Source organism: Homarus americanus, unplaced genomic scaffold, assembly GCF_018991925.1.
Source record: "Homarus americanus isolate GMGI-L3 unplaced genomic scaffold, GMGI_Hamer_2.0 scaffold23617, whole genome shotgun sequence".
Taxonomy (NCBI): Eukaryota; Metazoa; Arthropoda; class Malacostraca; order Decapoda; family Nephropidae; genus Homarus; species Homarus americanus.
In genome coordinates this window covers 5,669,838-5,693,929 of record NW_024720711.1, presented here as the reverse complement: position 1 = coordinate 5,693,929, position 24,092 = coordinate 5,669,838, and the positions used below count along the sequence as shown (strand labels likewise).

Genomic DNA, 24,092 nt, shown 5'->3' with positions numbered 1-24,092 from the left:
GTGTAATGGGGGTGAGGGTAATGTGGAGAGAGAGAGAGAGAGAGAGAGAGAGAGAGAGAGAGAGAGAGAGAGAGAGAGAGAGAGAGATTATTATAAAGAAAAGCTAATGAACATACACACCAAAACAGATAGACAAACTATAAAGAGACAGAATGACAGACGCAAACTAAAAAACAAAATTGTAGTTATGGATGATTCAACTTTATTCCTTAAGCTGTCAGCCACGAAAACATCACAGCTCAACACGCCCCCTACCGGCGACGGAAACAACCAACCACAGTTTACGTACACAGAGCTCACTTCTCAGTTTCTTTGAAGGAAAATAAATAAAAAAAAGAACAGAAACCTTGTCTCTTTTCTTTCTGTGACAATAATAGAGAAACAAGTGCAGTATCCTCCTCGTCTTCCTCCTGCTCCCAATTTTCATAATCCCGACCATTATCCGCGGGTAAAATACGAGAAGCCTTTATCAAAAGTGCTCCCCCATTTAGCGCGGGAAAATATATGGCGGTATTAGTACTCTAAACGACCCCCACCCCACCACCACCCTACCAACCCCGGATGGATTTCGTCCCGTAAACTGCCATCCCATAGTAAATTTTTGCCCGACCGCGATTAGCGCTTCGCACGCCTATTTTAGGAGCTATTTTTCGGAGCCACCTCTTTCAGGAAAGTGTTTTTTATGAGCCAGTGTCTCCGGAACCCATTACGGAGGGAGAAGGTGGTTAGGAGGCCGCAGTCACCCGCCCCGGTCTGACGTCACTTGTACACAAACTTTTTTTTTCTGGCGGGAACTTTCTTTTTAAGGATTTACCTTCTACCTCTCTCACTGTACTCTCTCGTAACCTAACCATCGCTCCCTCTACCTCTCTTACACACACACACATTAGTATACAGTATATATATTCCAACCCCTTTTATTTCTTTCCTCGCTCTGTCTCATGGGCCATCAAATACCCTTCTTTCCTTACCCAACAAAAACAAGGAATACAACACCCTAACATATGAAACAAAAGCCTATAAATAATAACAAACATCCATATGAATCCTTATATTACAAGTTTCATTAATATATCACTCTTGTGTACATTTATGATTTATTTACAATATAAACATCGATAGTTTCTTATATATTCTCGTGTATTAGAGAAGAAATATCCTAGGAGCAGCGAGGTGATGTAGAGTTTCACGGCCATCTGAGCAAAGCCTCGTAGGTACCTTAATATATCACGGTATGTAAATAGTGTGTATATATAGTCTTTGTTGTTAAAACCTCAACACACACACACAGACACATTCCCCGTCCCTCCTGCAAGCTTTGGTCAGACTCTCACTCTCTCTCTTCTCTGAACTAGGCCCAGACTATACCTGTGTGTGTGTGTGTCTGCTTGTATTGATCCCAGGTAAGACTATCAGCTCACTGACTCATCTGTATCAGTAAATCTCGTTTCAGAACAGAGGCGCTCAACACGGCCGTCGACCCTCATGTTTTTACCCCCAAGGTTAGCTTAGGTTATATGGCTGCGTGAGTCAACAAACACCCAAAACAATTTATTTCCGCTGAAAATGAAATTGAAATATTTGATTTGAAGAAAAAAAAAGAATAAAAAACAGAAAAAGTAGAGATGGAGTAATTTACAGGGAGCAATATCTCAATAAAACAGCTGCCAGCGTTCACACACACACACACACACACACACACACACACACACACACACACACACACACACTATACACATTGTCTATATATGAACTGATAGACAGGTTAGGTATATAATGTTTAACGTTGGTGTAGCTTGAAGGCTGAACAAGCACAATACCAATTAATTGTTTTATCATCCTGGGTGAGGCTCTTTGCCGCTGCTGCCACAACCCCGAGAGATATTTTAAACAAATGGGTTATTATTAGTTTGTAGAGCAGCATCGTGAAGCATGTGGGGCCATACACTCACTGAACTGTTGAGTGACTATACCAACAATACTGTCCATCCTCACATATACATTTATTTCTTTATATATTTCTAACATGAAACAATTTGAACCGATGGAAATGTCTTTTTTTTTAACTTGAAAAAGACTTTGAACCGATGGCGATTCTTCTTTTTTTCGAAACATCAAAGAGTTGAACCAATCGGAACGACTTTCTCAAATACCCCGAGGCATTTGAACCAATGAGAGCATTGACAGCTCACAGCTTGTACCGGCGGAACCAATAACATTTTTCCTTCTACACCCAGGAATTTTTCTAACCAATAGAAACGGTTTTACCAAACAGTTTGAAGCATTTAAGCCAATGACAACGAGTTTCTGGAACGCCGTCACGAACTTCAGCCAATGATTTTTTTCCGGAAAGGGACCGTTTTGTCCAACAGTGTGAGTCAATAAAACCACCGTTACCATTTTGTCCAACAGTGTGAGTCAATAAAATAACCGTTACCGTTTTGTCCAACAGTGTGAGTCAATAAAACAACCGTTACCGTTTTGTCCAACAGTGTGAGTCAATAAAACAACCGTTACCGTTTTGTCCAACAGTGTGAGTCAATAAAACAACCGTTACCGTTTTGTCCAACAGTGTGAGTCAATAAAACAACCGTTACCGTTTTGTCCAACAGTGTGAGTCAATAAAACAACCGTTACCGTTTTGTCCAACAGTGTGAGTCAATAAAACAACCGTTACCGTTTTGTCCAACAGTGTGAGTCAATAAAACAACCGTTACTGTTTTGTCCAACAGTGTGAGTCAGTAAAACAACCGTTACCGTTTTGTCCAACAGTGTGAGTCAATAAAACAACCGTTACCGTTTTGTCCAACAGTGTGAGTCAATAAAACAACCGTTACCGTTTTGTCCAACAGTGTGAGTCAATAAAACAACCGTTACTGTTTTGTCCAACAGTGTGAGTCAGTAAAACAACCGTTACCGTTTTGTCCAACAGTGTGAGTCAATAAAACAACCGTTACTGTTTTGTCCAACAGTGAGTCAGTAAAACAACCGTTACCGTTTTGTCCAACAGTGTGAGTCAATAAAACAACCGTTACTGTTTTGTCCAACAGTGTGAGTCAGTAAAACAACCGTTACCGTTTTGTCCAACAGTGTGAGTCAATAAAACAACCGTTACCGTTTTGTCCAACAGCGTTTTCATTTAACTGGATCATTTTGAGACAACGAAACCAATGCCAACTCTCTTTTCGAACAAGTTGGAAGGAATAAACCAATAAAAAAACATGTTGAAACATCTAAACCAATGGGAATGACCTTAACAAACACTATGGGAGAAACGAACCAATGAAAATGAACCTCACAAACACGATGAAACAAATGAACCAATAGAAATGAGTCTGAGACACTATAAACCAATGATAATGACCCTCACAGACACAATGAAAAGAAATGAACCAATGGGAATGAGTCTCTCAAACACGAGAAACAAACTAGACGAATAACAACGAGAGTTCCCAGACAATTTGAAATAATTGGACCAATGAGAGAGTTTCTCAAACTGTTTGAAGATTTTAAATTAACGACAACGTTTTCTGCGACACTCTTGAGGTATTTAAACAATGGCGACGGTTTTTTAAGGAGAGTTTGGTCTGTTTTATCGTCTGTTAAGAGAACTTATTAACGCCTTGTGAACTGGATGAGGGATGAGTGCGACAAAGACAAGAGGTATAGATGAAGAACTGGTACGACAAACACACAGACCTTATATATATAGCCCCCTAGCCCTTACATATAGCCCCGCCACAGAAGGCTAACTTAATAATGTGGTTCTCAGGTTGGCAGCCATCACCCAGGCGGTTCCTCCATCCTGCATAATTCAATATCCATCTACCTTACCGGGGCTCTGAATAATCTATTTTTAAACCCTGTGAATCCTGGATAATTTAAATTTGGCGTAGTGCCTCTTGCATACTGTAATAAACTTCGGCTGGTCTGGAGTTTTTTTTTTTTTCGTTATAAAATTTGGCGGGCTATTATTTTTTTTTACCGTCATAAAATTTGGCGGCTGTTTTTTCGTTATAAAACTTGGCGGCCTGGTTCTTCCTTTACAAAACTTGGCGATCTGATTCGTTTATCATGAACGTTAAATTTAGCGTCTCAGTTCAAACGTAAGCAAACTTTGGCGCCTTGACTCTTACAAGGTGTATAAAAAATTGGCATCTAGTTTCCCCGATTCATAAAATTTGGCGTTTTAAATCATACAAATTAAAAATACCTCCACTGCCCCCACAAAATACTAATTTGCATATACATTTCCTTTACATGTGAAGATTTTTATATGCATTCAATTTTATATGAATAGATATTAAAATTCAAAAGATTTATCGATTTTTTCATTTTAACTTGTTCTAGTTGAATTACAAGGAAATACGCCTAACTTATATTAATTAAATTTATCTATCTTAATCCAAGTTAATCATTCTAATTACGTATCTAAAGTGTTAAATAAATTCAATTATGACTGAGCTCTAAAAAGAATTCAAATTTAACTCAAATTCGCAAAGAAATTCTATTATGACTCCAGCTTTATTATGAATTCAATTATAACTCTCTAAGCTGTTAAAGAATTCAATTATGACTAAGTTGTTAAAGAATTCAATAATAACTCTCTAAGCTGTTAAAGAATTCAATTATAACTCTCTAAGCTGTTAAAGAATTCAATTATGACTCCAGCTTTATAAAGAATTCAATTATGACTCTAAGTTAAAGAATTCAATTATAACTCTCTAAGCTGTTAAAGAATTCAATTATAACTCTCTAAGCTGTTAAAGAATTCAATTATGACTCTAAGTTGTTAAAGGAATTCAATTAAGACTCTAAGCTGTTAAAGGAATTCAATTTATGTCTCCAAGCTCTTAGAGAATTCATTCTTTTTGTTAGATGGGACCTGAAAGAAAAAAATAAAGAAAATCTCTGCAACCCGAACTGGATTTAGACCCTGAAACAACCCCCTTTTAGTCACCCTCGCCCCTAAAGAATGCAATTTTCTGTCCCTTAACCCAGAAACCAATTTTTTGACCACCCGATGAAACTATTTTTACGTCTACGCGTTACTTAAGAAACCAATTTTCCTTCTCAGAATCCCCGAGAATTCAATTTCGTGTCGCTGGAACCTCAAGAATCTAATTCCAGTTCACTAGGAGGTGTGATGGCCAAGTGGTGCTATAAGACGCCTAAAGGGACCCCCGGTTCGATTCCCCAGTACTCCCAGTCAACCTAGGCACCTTACTTGACACTTGGGGGAATGATGATTGTCTAGTGCAGTGCTTCACACATTTACCTATACATACTCGTTAAGCGAAGGTGTGGTGTAGTGTACAGTATGTTGTGTTTATACTGTCACACACACACATACACCAGCTAACACTACACTACAATATAGCCTGTTATTGTTTCATAAAGGCTTAGCCACTGAAGAATGCATGGGACCAGGGAATGCTACCGACCATACCACAAGAGCACTAAAAGCAGTTCTAGACTATGTGATATTTCACACAAAGCCTGTTCATGGAGCTGATGGCGCCGTGAACCTCTCATTGGGAACTGCCCGTGCCGCTTATGTGGATGTCAGTAGCATTTTACCGAATCCAGCTGGTATGAAACACGAGGTACCATGTATACTTCATTTTTAGTCCATATTACGCTCGATGAACAGGCTTTGTGTGAAATATCACATAGTCTAGAACAGCTTTTAGTGCTCTTGTGGTATGGTCGGTAGCATTCCCTGGTCCTATGCATTAGGTCCAGGGTTCGAGTCCTGGCTGGTGAGGTGGTTGATTATATATATATATACATATATATATATATATTGATAAAATCACACAGGAAAAGGGAAACAACGGAGCACCTTAGCTTTCGTCTGTATTCAAGACATCTTCAGAGGCAACTGAAGATGTCTTGAATAAAGACGAAAGCTAAGGAGCTCCGTTGTTTCCCTTTTCCCGTGTGATTTTATCAAGATTTATCTTATCCACGTTTTCATTGTGGATCTACATGAAATATATATATATATATATATATATATATATATATATATATATATATATATATATATATATATATATATATATATATATATATATATAGTATCTTTCTCACTTGTTTATTTATTTAAAAAGAAAAATTTTCCCAGAGTTGATATCAAGACTTACTGAACGTTGATTAAAAAGACCCTTCCTTGCCCATTGACGCGCCTTAAAGCAGTATAAAGTCACAAAAGCAATCATAAATTCCCTTAGAAAAAAAAGTGACAATCAAACGTGTTGAGCATTATACTCTTCGCTGCAGTATTCGAATCGACACGTCCGAGAATGGTAAACAAGTTGACGACGTGTAGCGTGAGCGTCGAGTCGGTTGTTGTTGTGTCTAGGTGATGGCGCGTCGGTCATGGGTGTAAAACCTCTAGCTCTTGTATTCTGTTAAAGTTCTCGGTACAGTTATTGGAAAGAGAAGTGACAGTATTGTGGTGTAGAGGTAATGATCCTCCCAGCTTGCCATTCTGAGGGTTGGGTGTATACTGTAGGTTCCAATCCTTTAAAGGACGATAGTGTTTTGTGTTGTGCATCTCATTCAGACGTCATCAAACATCTATACTTTTAAAAAACAAACATCATTTCACTCAAACCCAAGACAAATATTACTCAAAAAGGGAAGAAAAATTAATAAGAAGAAAATCCTACAAGGTTACAAAAGAATTAGAAGATTGCTAAAGAAGATAAGCAAAAGTACGCCTTTCCCTCCCGCCGGCCCATGCCTCCCTCCCCCTCAAGACTCCAGGAGACAAAGTGGAGATTGAGAAGAAATGCAAGACACGGCCGTAATCACTCCCTCAACCTCGTACCAAACTATGCCTGGTATCTCCACTAATTTGCCTCCCCTCATCCCTTGCTGCTCAATTAATCTCACGTAGCTACTAAACCTCGACTTAATTTTTTTCATGAATCCTATATATAATTTTCTTTTTATCTAATTAAAAAAATAAACCATCTTTTTATTCATTATTCAATATACCACCAAGAATTAAAAGATATAATACAGTATTCTTGTTTTTCTGTAGTTTTCTCCTAGTTGGATTACAGTTGATGGTTTATGTAATTTCTTCAGCTGTTTCACAAGGAGTTGAAGGTTACTCACCACCAGAAGTTACTATATAATTAAGGGACTTACTGGGCCCTAATTCACCACTGTACCAATTTAATACTAGAGAATAAGTATAAATCTAACAACAAATAGTCTAAAAAATATCCCGTCAAAAAATAAGCCCCAAAAAATAGCCCACCAAAAATAGCCCAAAATTAACACAAAAAAATAGCCAAAAAATAGCAATATACAGTACATAAATTCTGATGTTTTATGTGTGTTCTTATGACCTTTTGTTTATTCGCTTCTTTTGTTGTATTTATTTTTATTTTTCCTCGATTATAAGTGTATTCATAACTCCAATGCTGTGGAGGTGGTAGTGATGATGGTGGGGGGATGATGATGCTGGTGGTGGTGGTAGTGGTAGGGTGGTGGTGGTAACGGCGGCAACATGGTACAGTATACACACTCACCATCAAGCGGTCTGCTCTGATTCAATAGCCAGCAGAACGTATTATGTTGCTGCCGTGTCTGTGTGAGCTTTGTGTGCTTTTCTGTGAGTGTTTGTATGAGTGTAAGTTTGTGCGGTTTTGTATAAATTTGTGTGTGTTAGTGTGAGCGTTTGTATGAATCTGTGTGAGATTTGCGTTCCAAACTACAAGTCAGATGCCGCAGACATTTAGCAAGAAAAGTAACTGAGACACCGCCATCTATGATCCTGCATCCAAACTATGCCGCAGACATTTAGCAAGAAAAGTAACTGAGACAACGCCATCTATGATCCTGCATCCAAACTATGCCGCAGACGTTTAGCAAAAGTTTCTGAGACAACGCCATCTATGATTCTGCATCCAAACTATGCCGCAGACGTTTAGCAAGAAAAGTAACTGAGACAACGCCATCTATGACCCTGCATCCAAACTACAAGTCAGATGCCGCAGACGTTTAGCAAGAAAAGTAACTGAGACAACGCCATCTATGACCCTGCATCCAAACTACAAGTCAGATGCCGCAGACGTTTAGCAAGAAAAGTAACTGAGACAACGCCATCTATGATCCTGCATCCAAACTACAAGTCAAATGCTAGAGACGTCTTGCATCAACGAGAGACAAAGAGAGAGGGAGAGAGAAAGAGAGTGAGTGAGACGCAGTTCGCCTCTGAGATGCTTATATAAACAAAGTTCTGCTCCACAAGTCTTCATACTCCACACGTGAAGGGAGACCAAGATTTTATTTTCCAATCTCTGGCCTTATTATAGCGAGTTGGCGGAGGTGTGGTGCGTTACGCCTTTGTTGTCGTGAGGATGACGTGGGGATGTGAGCCTTGTGAGTCTCTGTCGCAAGGCTGAGGTAACGCCCGGGCCTGAGAGGATCAAGGGCTTAAGTGAAAGCATCAGCGGGTAAAAATCCTTTTGCTTCTTGTTCTGATTTTTATTATTATTTCTTATTTTCTTTGTTTATTTATTCATTTGTTTATTTATTTCTCACATGTTCACTCTGCATTTTTTATGACTTACGTTTTTGTGAAGAATAAATGTTATTTTTCGAGATATTTAAAACAATTTGGTTAATGTTCTCTCTCTCTCTCTCTCTCGTCTTTAAAAATATTATCACGGACGGAAAGACTCAGACAGACACAGACTAACAAACAAACAGACGAAGAGAAAGATAAATAGACTGATTGATAATAAAATGGATAGAAACACGAACAGACAGACATACAATTGGTCCTCTTCACTACCACAGCAACACATAGGGGAGGGGCAGCTGTTCTCCTGTGTTGTCCTCGCCAATGACTTATCAACAACTCTGTGTGTGTGTGTGTGTGTGTGTGTGTGTGTGTGTGTGTGTGTGTGTGTGTGTGTGTACGTAGAGGTGTCCCTTACTCGAATTTTGTGTCTGTTTCTGTCTGTCAAAAATGTAATCAATGTCAGTGTAATTATTTTCAACACCGTGTAAATATTAGGAGTAAAAAGCCTGGTTAACAATCACCTTTAAACACTGAAATGTGAAGTAATTATTTAATGCCACTCTATTGTCAGTGTTATTCATTTATAATTATTCTGGATTATAATTTTTTGTGGGGGAGGATGGAGTTTGTTTGTTTGTTTATACTTGATTGTTTGTTTTGGTGGTGGTGGGGGGGAGGGGGTTATTTATTTGTCTACCTTTATTCATTAACCACCACCATTACCTCCAGCCACTAGCCCTCACACCCAGCCCTCACCACCACCCCAACCAGCCATCACCACCACCCCAACCAGCCCACACCACCACCCCAACCAGCCCTCACCACCACCCCAACCAGCCCACACCACCACCCCAACCAGCCCTCACCACTACCCCAACCAGCCTCACCACTACCCCAACCAGCCCTCACCACCACCCCAACCAGCCCTCACCACCACCCCAACCAGCCCACACCACCCCAACCAGCCCACACCACTACCCCAACCAGTCCTCACCACCACCCCAACCAGCCCTCACCACCACCCCAACCAGCCCTCACCACCACCCCCAACCAGCCCACACCACTCACCCCAACCAGCCCTCACCACCACCCCAACCAGCCCTCACCACCACCCCAACCAGCCCTCACCACCACCCCAACCAGCCCACACCACTCACCCCCAACCAGTCCTCACCACCACCCCAACCAGCCCTCACCACCACCCAACCAGCCCTCACCACCACCCCAACCAGCCCACACCACTACCCCAACCAGTCCTCACCACCACCCCAACCAGCCCTCACCACCACCCCAACCAGCCCTCACCACCACCCCCCAACCAGCCCACACCACCACCCCAACCAGCCCTCACCACCACCCCATCCAGCCCTCACCACCACCCCAACCAGCCCCTCACCACCACCCCATCCAGCCCCTCACCACCACCCCATCCAGCCTCACCACCACCACCCCAACCAGCCCTCACCACCACCCCAACCAGCCCTCACCACTACCCCCATCCAGCCCTCACCACCACCCCCAACCAGCCCTCACCACCACCCCAACCAGCCCTCACCACCACCCCATCCAGCCCTCACCACCACCCCACTCGCCCTCCCTCTCACCTCTCCCCCTCGCCATTATTGATTGTTCGGGTTGTCTTGTCTGTTGGCGTCTGACTTACTGTTGTAGCGGTGGTGTCTGTCTACCTCTGTTTCCCTCTACCTGTCTGTCTGTGTCTGTTTACCTGTCTGTTTGTGTCTGTCTGTCTGCTCTTCTACCTGTCTGACTATTCACTTACTTGTTTGTCTCCTAATCCCTCGATCTGTTTATATGTCTTCCTATCTGTCTATCTGTCTGTCTGCCCGTCAACCTACGACAAACACTGTCTCTGGCTGTTGCTCTACCTGTCTGTCTCTGTCTGTTTGGGCCTGATTCACTCTATCTGGCTCTCTCTCGATTTAAATATGCCTCTGTCTATATACCGGTATCTGTCTACCTGTCTGTATGTCTACCTGGCACAAGACAAAGATTAAAATATATTCAAGACTGGTGTGTGTGTGTGTGTGTGTGTGTGTGTGTGTGTGTGTGTGTGTGTGTCAAGTTGAATCTATTTTTTCCTTTACGTTGTCGTCACGTTCATCTCGCGTGACGTCATACACCTAATTATAACGCAGCGTGTGTGCGTTTGTACGTCTGTCTCTTTTGAGTTAGTAGTGCGAAAAACAGCCGCCAGAGGAGATGTGGCGCTGAACCTCCTTACTGAGTGGACCAATCACAGGTGTTTATTTTGTTGATATATTCAGCTACGTAAAAATAAATAAATAAAATATAAAAATAAATTAATAACTAATAAAAAATAAATAAAAAAATAAAAAATTTCGAACTTTTGTGAATTTTATCGTTGTGTCTTAAGCTTTAGTGAGCCAAATAAATTATGTCAAGTCTTCGTGTGTGTGTAAAAAAGGTTCACCTGAAGATTAACCATCCCAACACTGGCCTACTCAAACACTAACTTAACCTAGCACTAACCTCCCCTACCGAAACCCTAATTAAACAAGAGAAGAAAGAAAAACAAGATAAACAAGTAAGCAAGAGAAGCAAAGGAGGGGTGCGGGTGAGTGACGAGATGGAGGGAAAATGAGAGAATAAACGAGATGAGAGAGAGAAAGAGAGAGAGAGAGAGAGAGAGAGAGAGAGAGAGAGAGGTGTTGTGGGTGTATATGACAAAACAGACAGACACACACACACACAGACAAGTGACATGACATCTCCTCAGCCAGCCAGCCGTCACCATCCTCCTGTTTCACATTGACGAGAAGGCCTTTGTGTACATGTCGAGGTGTAGAGGCTAAGTAATATACCAGTCCTCTCTCTCTCTCTCTCTCTCTCTCCGACCCACGACACCCTCTGCGTTCCATTGATCTTCTACGGCTCTTAACTGTCACTCGCTGGTTCATATATAACTGATGTGTCTCGTTAAGTTCCGTCTAAACCACCACACTACACCTCCTCTTAAGACTAACATTAACAAACACAAATAACAAGAACTATATAGTGTTTCTGTATATAGGAGTTATAACAGAGGACAATATACAGTCGGTCTTCCTTATATGAGCAGTTCATGAAAGGACGGACCGTGATGTTGCCACTCCCCCTCCCCCTTGCATCCACTACCGACGCCCTCTATTTCCCTCCCCTCGCCCCCCTCTCTCTCCCTCCCCTCGCCCCCCTCTCTCTCCCTCCCCTCACCCCTCTCCCTCCCCTCCCCTCTATGAACACTACCTTCACGATGTCAGTTTTAAATGAAATTCGGGATTTAGAGGCATCCTAAAGGGTCTTCAATCTGATCGTCTCATTTCCTCTCCCGGAATTCTATGTTTTGTCCTCACTCAGATGCAGGTTGTTGAGAAGAGATGGTGTGTGTGGGGGGGGGTGGACAAGAATACACATACATAGTGGAATGTTTGAGTGTATGGTGGTGTGTCTTAAGACAAACCTGAAAAGGTGCCAAATCGACCCCCTCACCTGGTAGACGATTACTCCACACCGTAACGCGTTGAGGAGCACCACACGAGATGTGAATACTTTCGAGTTAGCCTGACTGCATAACGAGGCAGACAAGCGCCAACGTCGGAAAGACGCTGCCGCCGCCGCCCCTCCCGCACTAGATGTAGCCCTCCACATGTGCAACATCTGTGATCGACCCTGCCGGTCCCGTATCGGCCTCTTTAGTCACCTCAGAACTCACCAACCTAGATGACATCCTTAATAACTCATATCATTGTATCATAGCTGGATGATCGTCATACTCGATTCCGAGTGACAGCAAAGTAGTATGTGTGTGTGTGTGTGTGTGTGTGTGTGTGTGTGTGTGTGTGTGTGTGTGTGTAATGTGTTTGTGTGTCTTGGCATTAGTGTGCTAGCGTCTGTTCGTATGTTAGTGTGTTTGAGTTAGTATGCGTGACAGTGTGTGTGTGTGTGTGTGTGTGTGTTAGCATGTATCCAAAAAAGGAAAACTATTTACCTGTGTAATGTAAAAGAATCATGTCAAGAACGTGTATATATTCTCTCTCTCTCACCAGTATTTATTCCGAGTACTTCATGCATGGACCAGCAAGCAAATTGATAGCCACAGTGATGATAAATGGGGAACACCTTTAATTAACAGGTGAGAGGAATGTAAATAGGTAATACGAAAAAAGTGTTGGCAGGTGACCATTTACTCTGATAAGTTAAGTTAGGTTAGGTTAAGTTGGGTTAAGTTGGGTTAAGTTAGGTTAAGTTAGGTTAGGTTGGAGAGGCCCCGACAGGAATCCAAGAAGCAGCAGTGTGGGTATGATCGGTGGCAGAGGCGGTGTGTGTGGGAGGGTGGAAGAGGAGGGAGAGAGGGGGTATTAGAGGCGTTGCTGATGGATGGTGGTAGTGGTGGTGATGGTGGTGAGTGGTGTGGGTGGTGTAGTAGTAGCGGTGGTGGTGGCGTGTTTTGTGCAGCGACGCGACGGTGTGGTGAGAGGAGGGGGGGGGGGAAGTAAACCAGTATTCAGATTGTCCAGGAATTCAACATGTTAACACTAAAATACTAAACAAGGTGTAAGAAAGATATGGTGTTCGTAAGTCCAGATTAAGGTGTTCAAAACGTTCGTAAATCAGTGTTCTAAACGTTCGTAAATCAGTGTTCAAAGCGTTAGTATATCAGTGTTGAACGTTCGTAAATCAGTATTCAAAACGTTCGTAAATCAGTGTTCAAAACGTTCGTAAATCAGTGTTCAAAACGTTCGTAAATCAGTGTTCAAAACGTTCGTAAATCAGTGTTCAAAACGTTAGTAAATCGGTGTTAAAAACGTTCGTAAATCAGTGTTAAAAGCGTTAGTAAATCGGTGTTAAAAACGTTCGTAAATCCAAGTAGTAAAGATGTTAAAGAGGATACATGCCACGGCCAGCCACTGTGCCGCCTGGCAGGACAGTGGTCAATACTGTACCTTGGCCAGCTCACGATAACCCAATATGTGTAATATGTAAAGTCTTAAGGTGTGTAGGCTACTGAGGAGGCAAGCGTGTGTGTGTGTGTGTGTGTGTCGCAGACCCTCCCCCCTCCACGACTGAACCACTAAATCTCCGAACCCTTGAACCCCTAAATCCTTGAACCTCAGAAGATCGAGTCCGGTGGGGTTCGGGTGTGTTCAAGAGCTTCAGATGATCCAGTGGGTGGTGGAGGTGGAGGGATTCGGAAGGTTCAAGAGGGTCCGGTCCACTCCAGTCCAGTGGGGGGAGGGGGTCTCCAGGGAGGGGGGAGGGGGTTCCAGACATGACCAGCGCTGACTGCTCACAATAAGTGGTGGTGGCGGGAATAAATTACTGGGTGTACGGTGTGTATGATGGCTGTCAGGGGGTTGTTTTTAGTGAGTGGTGTGTGTCGATGGCGTTATGGCGCAGCACCAGAGAGAGAGAGAGAGAGAGAGAGAGAGAGAGAGAGAGAGAGAAAACGAAAATAAACAAACAAACGTCAAACACCTACATTGCTCAGTACATACATATAAATAAAACACATAATTAAAACCTCCCTCACAGCAATATCCTAATTACTCAACCCAATTTCAGAAAAGATAAAAAAAAAGCAACTCATTAATTTCACCAGGTAAATAATGGCAGCCTGAATAACAAAACACTACAAACACGCAATAAATTCATCAAACTCTCTCAAGACCAATATATATATACCTCATTCCATTAAATAATGTATTAATTATTATAACGATAAATAAACACTGGAGGCTATATATTTATTTTTAATTGCATGTGTTTTCTTCAATACTCGAACGCAATGCCACGTAAACAGAGCAGCGGCCAAATTCTCAACGGTTTCGCCCCGTGCACAGTAAAAAGCCTCGTAATCAAATATGTATGAATGCACGTAAGGGCTTGACTTATAAACTCAAACACAAAGGTTCAAAAATAGAAACGATATTACACAAGAGACTCTACCTTCACTCAGCACAAACCTAAAACTCGTACGGGTAATCTTCCCAAATGCCAACATGGTCGTCCGTTCCAATTTTGTTAAACGAACGTATCTATTGCAGGGGTAGAATATCTATGCAATTTCGTTGCTATTTTTTGGGGTCCAGTCAATGACGTCAGTAACGCCTTAGTTTCATTGAAGTTAGGTGAATTTTCTTTACTGCCTCAGCAAACTTATTCAGGAAATCAAAGCTAACACACACACACACAGTAATTAAAATTAAAATAATTAATTGAAATTTCACTACTTAATAAAAACAATAGCACTGTACTAATAATAGTAACGCTTTGCTCTGTTCTTTATTGACTAACCTAACTAACTATATCTTCTCCAGACCTATTTTAACTATCCATGAATATATTATGTCTGTCTGACTGTCTAAAAACTCCACTAAAACACTTCACCCCTCCCCCCACCCACCAGCAACACGAAACAACCCATAACAATTGCGTCACTACTGCTTCCGTCGTCTATAAATCACATCATACCTCAAGGGAGAAAAAAAAGGTGTTGTATCAGAGGGACTTGGTGATGAGACAATAGCAGTTGGGCAGTGCGGGGGCGAGGGAAGGCGAGGCGAGGGAGGAGGGTATTCATAGCGCCATCCTAGGAAAAAAAATTGTCCCATTTCTACCGTAATAAAATTTTAACAGGTTTCATAGTTTCGTAATTTTTTTCTTTTTTTAATCTCTTCTTCACACCCTAATCCACATCGTACATCGTATAATATTCGTTGCATCTTAGAATATTGTTTTCTTTCTGATATTCATTTTTTTAATACACAGAAGGATGAAACTCTAATTCACACAGAAATTAACGAAACCCTTGATCAACACAGCACTAAAGTACCCCAGAACAGAACTCCAAGTTAACACAGCAAAAAAAAAAAAACATTCTCCATCAACCTAGCAAGACAAGTAACCCTAATTCAGCATAGCCCTCCCTCCTATAGTAAGGTCTCCAGGTCTGACACTCCATAAAGCCCTGAAACTGTTCTTACTTGGTTCACCTCCCGACGCCTCTATCCTAGTCCCACTATTTCAGATTCCAACCTCTGGCGTCTACTGAAATCCCCAATTTTCATCTTTCATCCTAAATTTCCACGTTTAGCCACTTTCTTCCTCGCTCCCTCTCCATTTCTCTCACTTTCCCCTCCTCCCCGTTCAAGCGTTTCATTTTATCAGTAGCCTATAGCCTTGTTACTACCCCCAGGACCTACGCATCACCCTAGTTTCAGTAGCCTATAGTCCCCATACAGCCCTAACTAGCATCAGTAGTTGTAGTAGCCTATAGCCTTTTATAATAGCCTAGAGAGAAAGAGCGGAGTCACCACAGAATCTACAACGCATCCCACTATTTTTTTTTTTAGATAACAATTTGCCCCGCGTGGTGTAGAACAAGGCAGCTTTAAACTCCTCCTGTATCCCAATTTAACAATTGAGCGTTACTCTGAAACTGTGTGGCAGGTCCTCCCTCGACGCCCTGGGTGTGTGTGTGGAGGGGGGGGGGGTGAGGGGGGAGGAAATACACCCTCAAAATCCCTTGTCGAGATCAACAAGATTTCAAATGGCTGAGAGACAACGGAGGGCTTGGGACGCTCTCCTTATTTACACCTACGCATATAACTCAACAAATTACCCCACCATTAACTCAACAAATTATCCAGCGAGTACGTTAATAAATTATCAAGTCATTAAGTAAATAAATGAATTATTTAAAAAAAAAGGATTTGGAAACGGAAATCGTACACCGTATTGGAGGGGTAAAGTGAGGAAATGAACTGTTTAAAGACTTTAGCTATACGGGAAATATTTGGAGCGGATATTTTCACCTCTGATCAACAATAAAACAATGCGACGATTAAGCCAACAAATTACCCTTTTAAAGCTTTATGCCATACAGATACCAACATAACATTTTTTTCACGAATTTTCACGTAATTTTTTATTATGAATATAGATAAAAAGAATAAAGCATGATATAACATTTAATATATCACTATGTGTGTGTGCGAATATGACCAACTACGAAAAGTTTATTATATGTGTGGAAAAAATCAATAACAATAATTCTCTTGTGCACATAGTTCATAAGCCCTAAACATAATTTGACCGTTCGTAACTGAATAAAAAATATCTTGATATTCCAGTGGATAGACTTTATCGTTCAGTAATTCGACCATCATAATAAACAAATTACATTAATGATTTAATTCAATTGTGCCATTAAATCATTACTCGGTAACCACTTAAATATTCACAATCTTATTCTTAATTACTGCCACATTATGGAAATCCAATTTATTAGTAAATTACCTCGAAGAGTAATTAAATAACTTTTCAGGTCATATTAGTAATAAATGAAGTCGAGCCAACTTTGTCAAAATATATAAAGAATTAATAAACGTGATAAACCACTCGAGCAATTACCAGTAATTTAATATATTCGAATCACCTTGCAATAAATTGTAGCAATAAATATATTTTATAACAATACAGTATATGAAACTAATTAATATTAAGAAAAAATAACAAATTCTTAGCTCAATTAATTTACACGAGCCAAGTTGATTTCAACGCATTCAAATTAAACTAAAAATCATTCAATCACGAAATTAACTTAGAATAACTCACTCAAATCACAGAATTAATAAAAATGTCAAAGAAGAAAAGTCGAGGCATAAACAGGAAACAATATTAGTGTCAAGAGCAAAATTACCAACACAGAATGTAGGTCACAGTAACTACACTTAGGAATAGTTAGTGACAGTCATTATAATTCAGTAAAACATTGGAATAAATTAATAAACACAAAGTAACTATGATCCTATATATTAAATCAATTAAGAGAAGACATTGTGTAGTATGAAGGCTGAAGTGGCTGGAATACTATAAAGCATAATTAAACTGTACAGCATTATAGGTCAGCTTGGTTACATCATCATAACAAACATTACAGGTTTCTGGTATATACAGTTAAAAGACTGAAAAGGATCACTTGTTACTGCAATCCTTAGCTATACAGTATACAATCAACTCTCAACTCATCTAACCTTACCAATGTCCTAAAATGATGCATACAGTAGTTAGTTTGCTATAACCTTAGTGAACAAACTAATACAATAACTCGAAAGGAAATATAACCATTATATCAGACAATTAACCAAACTACTTTTTAAACAGTAAAAACCCGAAAAATTATATCATGATTTTTCTATGGCCAAAGCACTTTCAATCTGAACATGAAATATATTATCAGACACCAAGAGAATGCTTCTGAAAAGAACGTAGGAGTAAAGACACGACACAGGCTATCTCCGAACACACACCTCACTGAATATACATAAATTTAACTAATTATCGGGATTGGAATAGCTGTAAGGAAAAAAATCTGAAAAGCAAGCAGGATTTTCTCAAAGTGGAATACTGTAATTAAAGAAATGACATTAAATATAACAATTCTTGAGTAATATAACAAACAATTGCTCACTGGAAACATTATAAAAAAATAAAATATGCAACATTACGCAAAAATAAATGCGTTTGACCAAGAGAACAAACAGTTAATGCATTATGCCGATACTGTGGTGCTCTAAGAGAAAATCCTGAAATAAACTTCAGATTTCTTTCCAAGAGGTTTGTCCACCTTGAGACTTGAGACGTTTGAAAAGAGGTTGTTACTCACAGAACATGTTGGCGTTGGAGTTGGCGAGGGCGAGCCTGGTAGCGATCACCAGCAGGAGGGAAATCTTCACGTTGAACCAGCGAAGGGCCCCACGCCCTATAGAATCGTGCTCCATCCTTCACAGGAACTTCCACCCCGCTGTCTGCATCACCAACACATCCCTCACGCCCCGCCGAGGGCAAAGAAAAATAATAAAATAAACTAAAGAAAAGCACCGCAAACCCTAAATGTTGATATGTATCACCACGCTCCGCCACCCATACTTGTGTTTGTTTATTCTTTTACTGTTACTAAGGCGTTGTGTGAGGACGAGACAACGCCATAGGACTGAGAGACACACAGGTTGAGGGGACACACCCTCCCTCGCTCCACTCCCAAGGTATATGAGTGAGGGAACACACTTCCTCCACCGTACTGGATCCTCACCAACCTGTTCATATCCACTCAGGACGCCAACCTATCCCACCCTACCTCCCTTCAAACCTCTTCCCTCAGTGTCTTATACGCAAAAGGGATCATTTTTTGCCAATTTCCTTCATTAGATACATGTTGGTGCTTCACCTGGAGGACTAGGTTGGGGGTGATAAAGGTACAAAAGAGGAAACCGCCGGCACCTCGGCAGATTCGAACGTGGTGCTATTGATCATGAGATGCGCGCGCAGGCAGAGCCATCTCCCGGTCACTCCCTACACTACTACAATGGTAACTCCCGCCCGTAGAACTCCGTGGGCCATTTAAAACTACCGCTAATCAATATTTTGCTTGGCGTGTGAGCGACCTGGCTTGCCTACTGCATGATATATCGCCTGACGCCCCGCTTGGCCAGCCGACACACGGTGCTCGAGGAACACCCACCGCCACCCTCACCAACTAACTCCTTCACACCATTATGTCGTCACTCTACAACTGTGGCCCTAGACCTTTACACTCGGAGATCAATACTCATTATTTATTTGGTAAACAACTCGCTTAGGCACAGGTCTAGCTATTTCGGGCTTTAATCTTGTTTTTAGGAGGAAAAACTTGATGGTCATTCCTCTATCCACATTGGTGACACAACATCCGTACTTATGTCTGTATGTGTGTATCTGACTGTTAATAAGTATATCACACATAGAACACAACTTTGCTAATATCTAAACCACTGGTTGGCGTGTTCTTGGAGTAGTGTGTGTGTGTGTGTGTGTGCAGGCTAAGGTTTCCATCAACCGTTCACTATGCGGGGACATGATGAAGACGTTCAAGGTGATGCAAGATATAGATCATGCAGCTACGTCACCGAGACTGAGGCCAGACAAGGGTAAAACTAGAAGTAATAGTTTAAGTGTTTAAGTCACGTGCTCACTCCCAGATGAGGACCAACAACTCCTCATAGTGTAGTGTGGAGAGGGGAACAGCTTACCTGAGCGGGTAGTCACGCCCCTAAACACGCTATCTTCGCAAGACGACTGGAGAAGCATAGCGACAGCCAGGACACTTTAGTATCAATTACTGACGCCTTGGACCAGAAAATACGTGTGTGTGTGTGTGTGTGTGTGTGTGTGTAATGGTCAGCTTGCTCGCCTCGTAAGCGAATGGTCCCCGAACAAGTTTCTGTTTACCCAGCAGTAATTGGAAACCTGAATGTTAATCGATTTCCAGATCGTGTTCCAGGGTAATGGTGAGCCAGAACTGTCGGCAAGTTGTCCGGTCTTCTTGGATTATTCCTTAACACCGGGTCATACAGCTCGTTAACTTAGGGTGGCACTTGTGTTAGTGTCAGCTTCTATACCCTAAACTAATTTACGCTAGGACCGGCCATCCTCCAACACGAGGGGCAACTATTATTATAGTGTGTGTGTGTGAACGATATAATTCCAGAATAGTTTTACATTTGCCAGGAATGAAACCTTTGAATTTCAGTTACCATAGGTCAATTACCCCGACCTAGCAATATATCAGCTTGGGGAAATGTGACCAACCCAAAGTTAGAAATAAAATAAACACCAAGATAGCATGTTCGAATACTGAGCCTCGAATATGTGGTAAAGCAGCAGGCAGCCCGCTACGACGTTGAGTCAAGTCATGTAAGCAGATGAACAGCTGGGATATAGAGGGGCTGAGCTACCATCCACTAGCCTACTGCGTAAACAAACACTGACGAAGCAATTAAGCTGCACTGACCTATTCTTCGCCCAAGCGAAGTTTATTAACATATATATATATATATATATATATATATATATATATATATATATATATATATATATATATATATATATATATATATATATATATATATATGCTGATAACCACAAGGAAAGAAGAAAACACTAAGTTCCCAAGCGCTTTCGTGTAATTCACATCTTCAGGGGTGAGTACAGACTAAGGAGAAGTACAAAACAAGGTGTCTATATACAGAGGAGGGTGAGATCAGGTCCACAATGGTCAGGTATTCGGTAATGACCCTACTAATCTTTAAAAAGCACCGCACCGTTGCGGTGCTTTTTAAAGATTAGTACTGGATCACGCGCACCTACAGTGATTTACTTGCATATATATATATATATATATATATATATATATATATATATATATATATATATATATATATATATATATATATATATACTGTATATATAAATATGATGTGTGACTATCCGTGGAAGTAAACAGCGAAATAGTGATATAAAATATGAGATTGAAGACGACTTTGTTTTGTGCGAAACAAAGCTGAAGATCAAAGGAGAGGCGAGCTGGGGACAAGAGAAGGGAGTTGAGTGAGAAGTGTCTGAGAGAGTAGGGTGTTATTGAGATAAAATCTGTTTGGTGATGGAATATAGTGAATCAGCTCTAGGATATTATGGATAAGATTAAAACTAGTGAATAAAAGGTGGACTCAAGTGTGTTACTGTGCACGAGGGAATGAGATGAGTGAGGAGGAAAAAAAGAGGTTCAGAGATAAGTGAATTAAAAGAAATTTATGCTAGAATGCTGACAGAAAATGTTAATAAAACTAAAATGATAACAATAAGAAGAAATGGAAGACAAGGTAATATACGTATCAGCCAGCAGAGACAGATTGCAGAGAGCCAGAGTTCCCGGTGCGAAACTGAGGCAGGATGTATACTGTACCTCAGTCTCCCGTTGTCGTATACTTTGATGAAAAATATTAATTAGCGGAACCAAGGCGTCTCATTAGCCGACTCACTAACCAATAAAAGGTGTGCAGTAGTCAAAACAAACATGGTGCATAAGCAAAATTCTTACTTTGATAGAAACAATATATCTAAAAGAATTAATCAAATGAAGTTGCTCCACCAATCGATACCCAAACATAACGTGTATCTAGGCTGTGCAAAATTATCAAAAGTTAATCAGAGTAGAGTGAAATCAATACAAATCAACTACATTGTTAGGAAGCTGTGGTAAGACAAGCGGATGCAAGACATTCCAGGGATGGTCACTGTTTTGTCACATTACTAAAAGACGTAAGTTTTAAATGTCGGTATATCAATTTTCGTGTTAATGTCAGTACCCACAGGGAATCTTTCCTTAAGTTATGCCAGACATATCTAGGAGGGTTTGTGCAAAAAATTGTATGTTCGTGAAATCATTCTAAAACAAACATGCATGGTGCAAGGGTAAACCAGATTAATCTTGATTTCACACAACAAATAAGAAGTGAATCTGATTGCCCAGGTAATAGTAAACTTCACACAGCAAATATAATATATATTAGAAGATCTTCAACTTCTGCACAACTGTCTCGTTACAAATTATTCTTTACTCTTTTTTACCTCGTCATGTGTCATAAATGCTAATGTTCTTTACATGCACAAGAGACTAACCTTATGTAGGATGACTTCGTGGTCTTTATAACAATAGGATTCAAAGTTTTCACGAAATAATAAAACAGTGAGCAACACAAGGTGACCCACACAATGTTTACGTGTCTGTGTAAACGTTAGAGCGAGCACCAACACCAACAGCCTTATTACAAAAAAAGTTTATGGAGTGTTGATTATATGGCCGCTTAATCTGCTTACTGGTATGTAAAACAGCAAAAACTGATGACAATAAATGAAAATGTACTGTATTTGTGAGGATAAACTGGTACAGTTAATAAACGTCAATACTACACACGAACAGATATTGCCTGAATGCTAATATTTGATTAGTCATCCACTCGTCTGATATTAACATCAACACATACAATAATTCAGGCAGGAAAAGATGGGAAAAGACATATGGCTCGGGAATTAAACATTTACGCTTTTAATTATGCATATTAATATATTACTGGATGCTAATAGATAGTGCTTACTGACAGTGAGAGTTTGATCAATAGCCGTTCACAACTATCAATATTTTCACGAGAGTACAAAGAGTACACGTTTCAGACCCCACCCCCCCTCCTAAGTGAACAAAGGGCCCGGCCCTTGTAATGCTTCAATATGATAATCTAGGAAGCCCCTGACTTTCGTTCCAATTCAGTGCCTCACCCCCCACCCCCCGTTCCCTTCAATCTCCGCTTATCAAAAGTTGTATCATACATTACATACACTAAGAACTATATCTCAGTTTAGTCTTCACAGGCTCTGGCTGGGACATGGAAGCCCAGGTGTATTTCCAGCTGCCAGAAAACATGAGCAGCTTCACTCCAAGCTTTACTGGATTCAAGTGAAGCACTGCTGGGGCTTCTTCATTTCTTACTCTGCAACAACACTTCAGATAACAACTACAGACTACATCCAGGCAGCCCAGCGCATGTTCTTGGCCTAATTGATGGAAATTTTTGTTCATAATAGTCAGTAAGTACCTCTTGATCATCATTTTTAAGATAAGAGCTGCACCTCTGGGTTCTCCTTAATGGTATTTGACTGTGTAATTGTAAATTTTTGCCAATGTAAGTACAGTATCATCTTTTGTGTACTTAAATTGTTACAAAACAGTTAATAATTACATGCGAGATGGTGGCCAATAGGGCTCCCATTGAGTGTCCTCATAAGTTAGACATCAAACCATTTTCAAGTCCTTGCAAGATGTCAAATTGCAATTGAGCTCCTGAGCTGTTACCCCAAGCAATTTCTTTTATTCTGTAAATCCATTTTCAATGTTTACAATAACTTCCCTAAATTCTTCATTATTCGTGTCTTAATTAATCAGTGTAACATCATGCACCTTTCCCTTATTCTAGTTCAAATATTGGACAAGTTGGTCAATCTTTATATCCAATTTCGTTTTTCCTAAATTGAAAACTTGCACTGTTTATATACACACCATTCCATTACCTATTCTATGTCAGACAACGCTCCCTATGCACTTTTCTAAACAGACTCTAACAGTAAGGATCATACTGACATCACTGCAGCTACACTTAAGTTTTTCTTGTTCATAATACACATGCATTGGCTGTGATTTTCTTACATTATAAATCATTAATATTCTAACATACACACAATCTAATACCCCAGCAGGTAGTAGATATACAATAACAAGACACTCTCCTTAGTATAACAAAGCACTTAGTTCACCCAGTCACATATCATCACACCTGGCACATCAAAAGTCTAGTGTATCAGTTCACCTCTCATCATTCCTCTTGTTCTTTCTTCCCCTCCAGCAGTCTTACCATATTTCATGTTTTGTCAATATTCGTCTTGCACCTACCAGTACTGTATGTTTAATTCTAATCTGTCCTGTCTTCATCAACACCCAGCAGAATCACAGTTAACTCCTAATACTATTGTATCATACAGTGAAAGCTCTATTTAGCAGACTATATGTAGAGAGAAGTCCGTTATGTGGAAATTTCACTCTACCTTGCTATGAACACATCAAACATGCTGTGGTATAATTTATAAGTGAAACGGAACA

General features: G+C 40.5%; 1 protein-coding gene across 1 annotated transcript in view; it reads right to left on the bottom strand.

The window, feature by feature from the left end:
* LOC121860792 overlaps positions 1 to 19,083 on the bottom strand; it is a gene marked incomplete at its 3' end in the record, with an annotated part of 40,028 nt that extends 20,945 nt beyond the window's left edge. The window contains 1 exon segment of the mRNA XM_042358172.1: positions 18,234 to 19,083. Within this exon segment, the coding sequence (XP_042214106.1) occupies positions 18,234 to 18,348 (115 nt within the window).
* Positions 19,084 to 24,092: the final 5,009 nt, after the last annotated feature.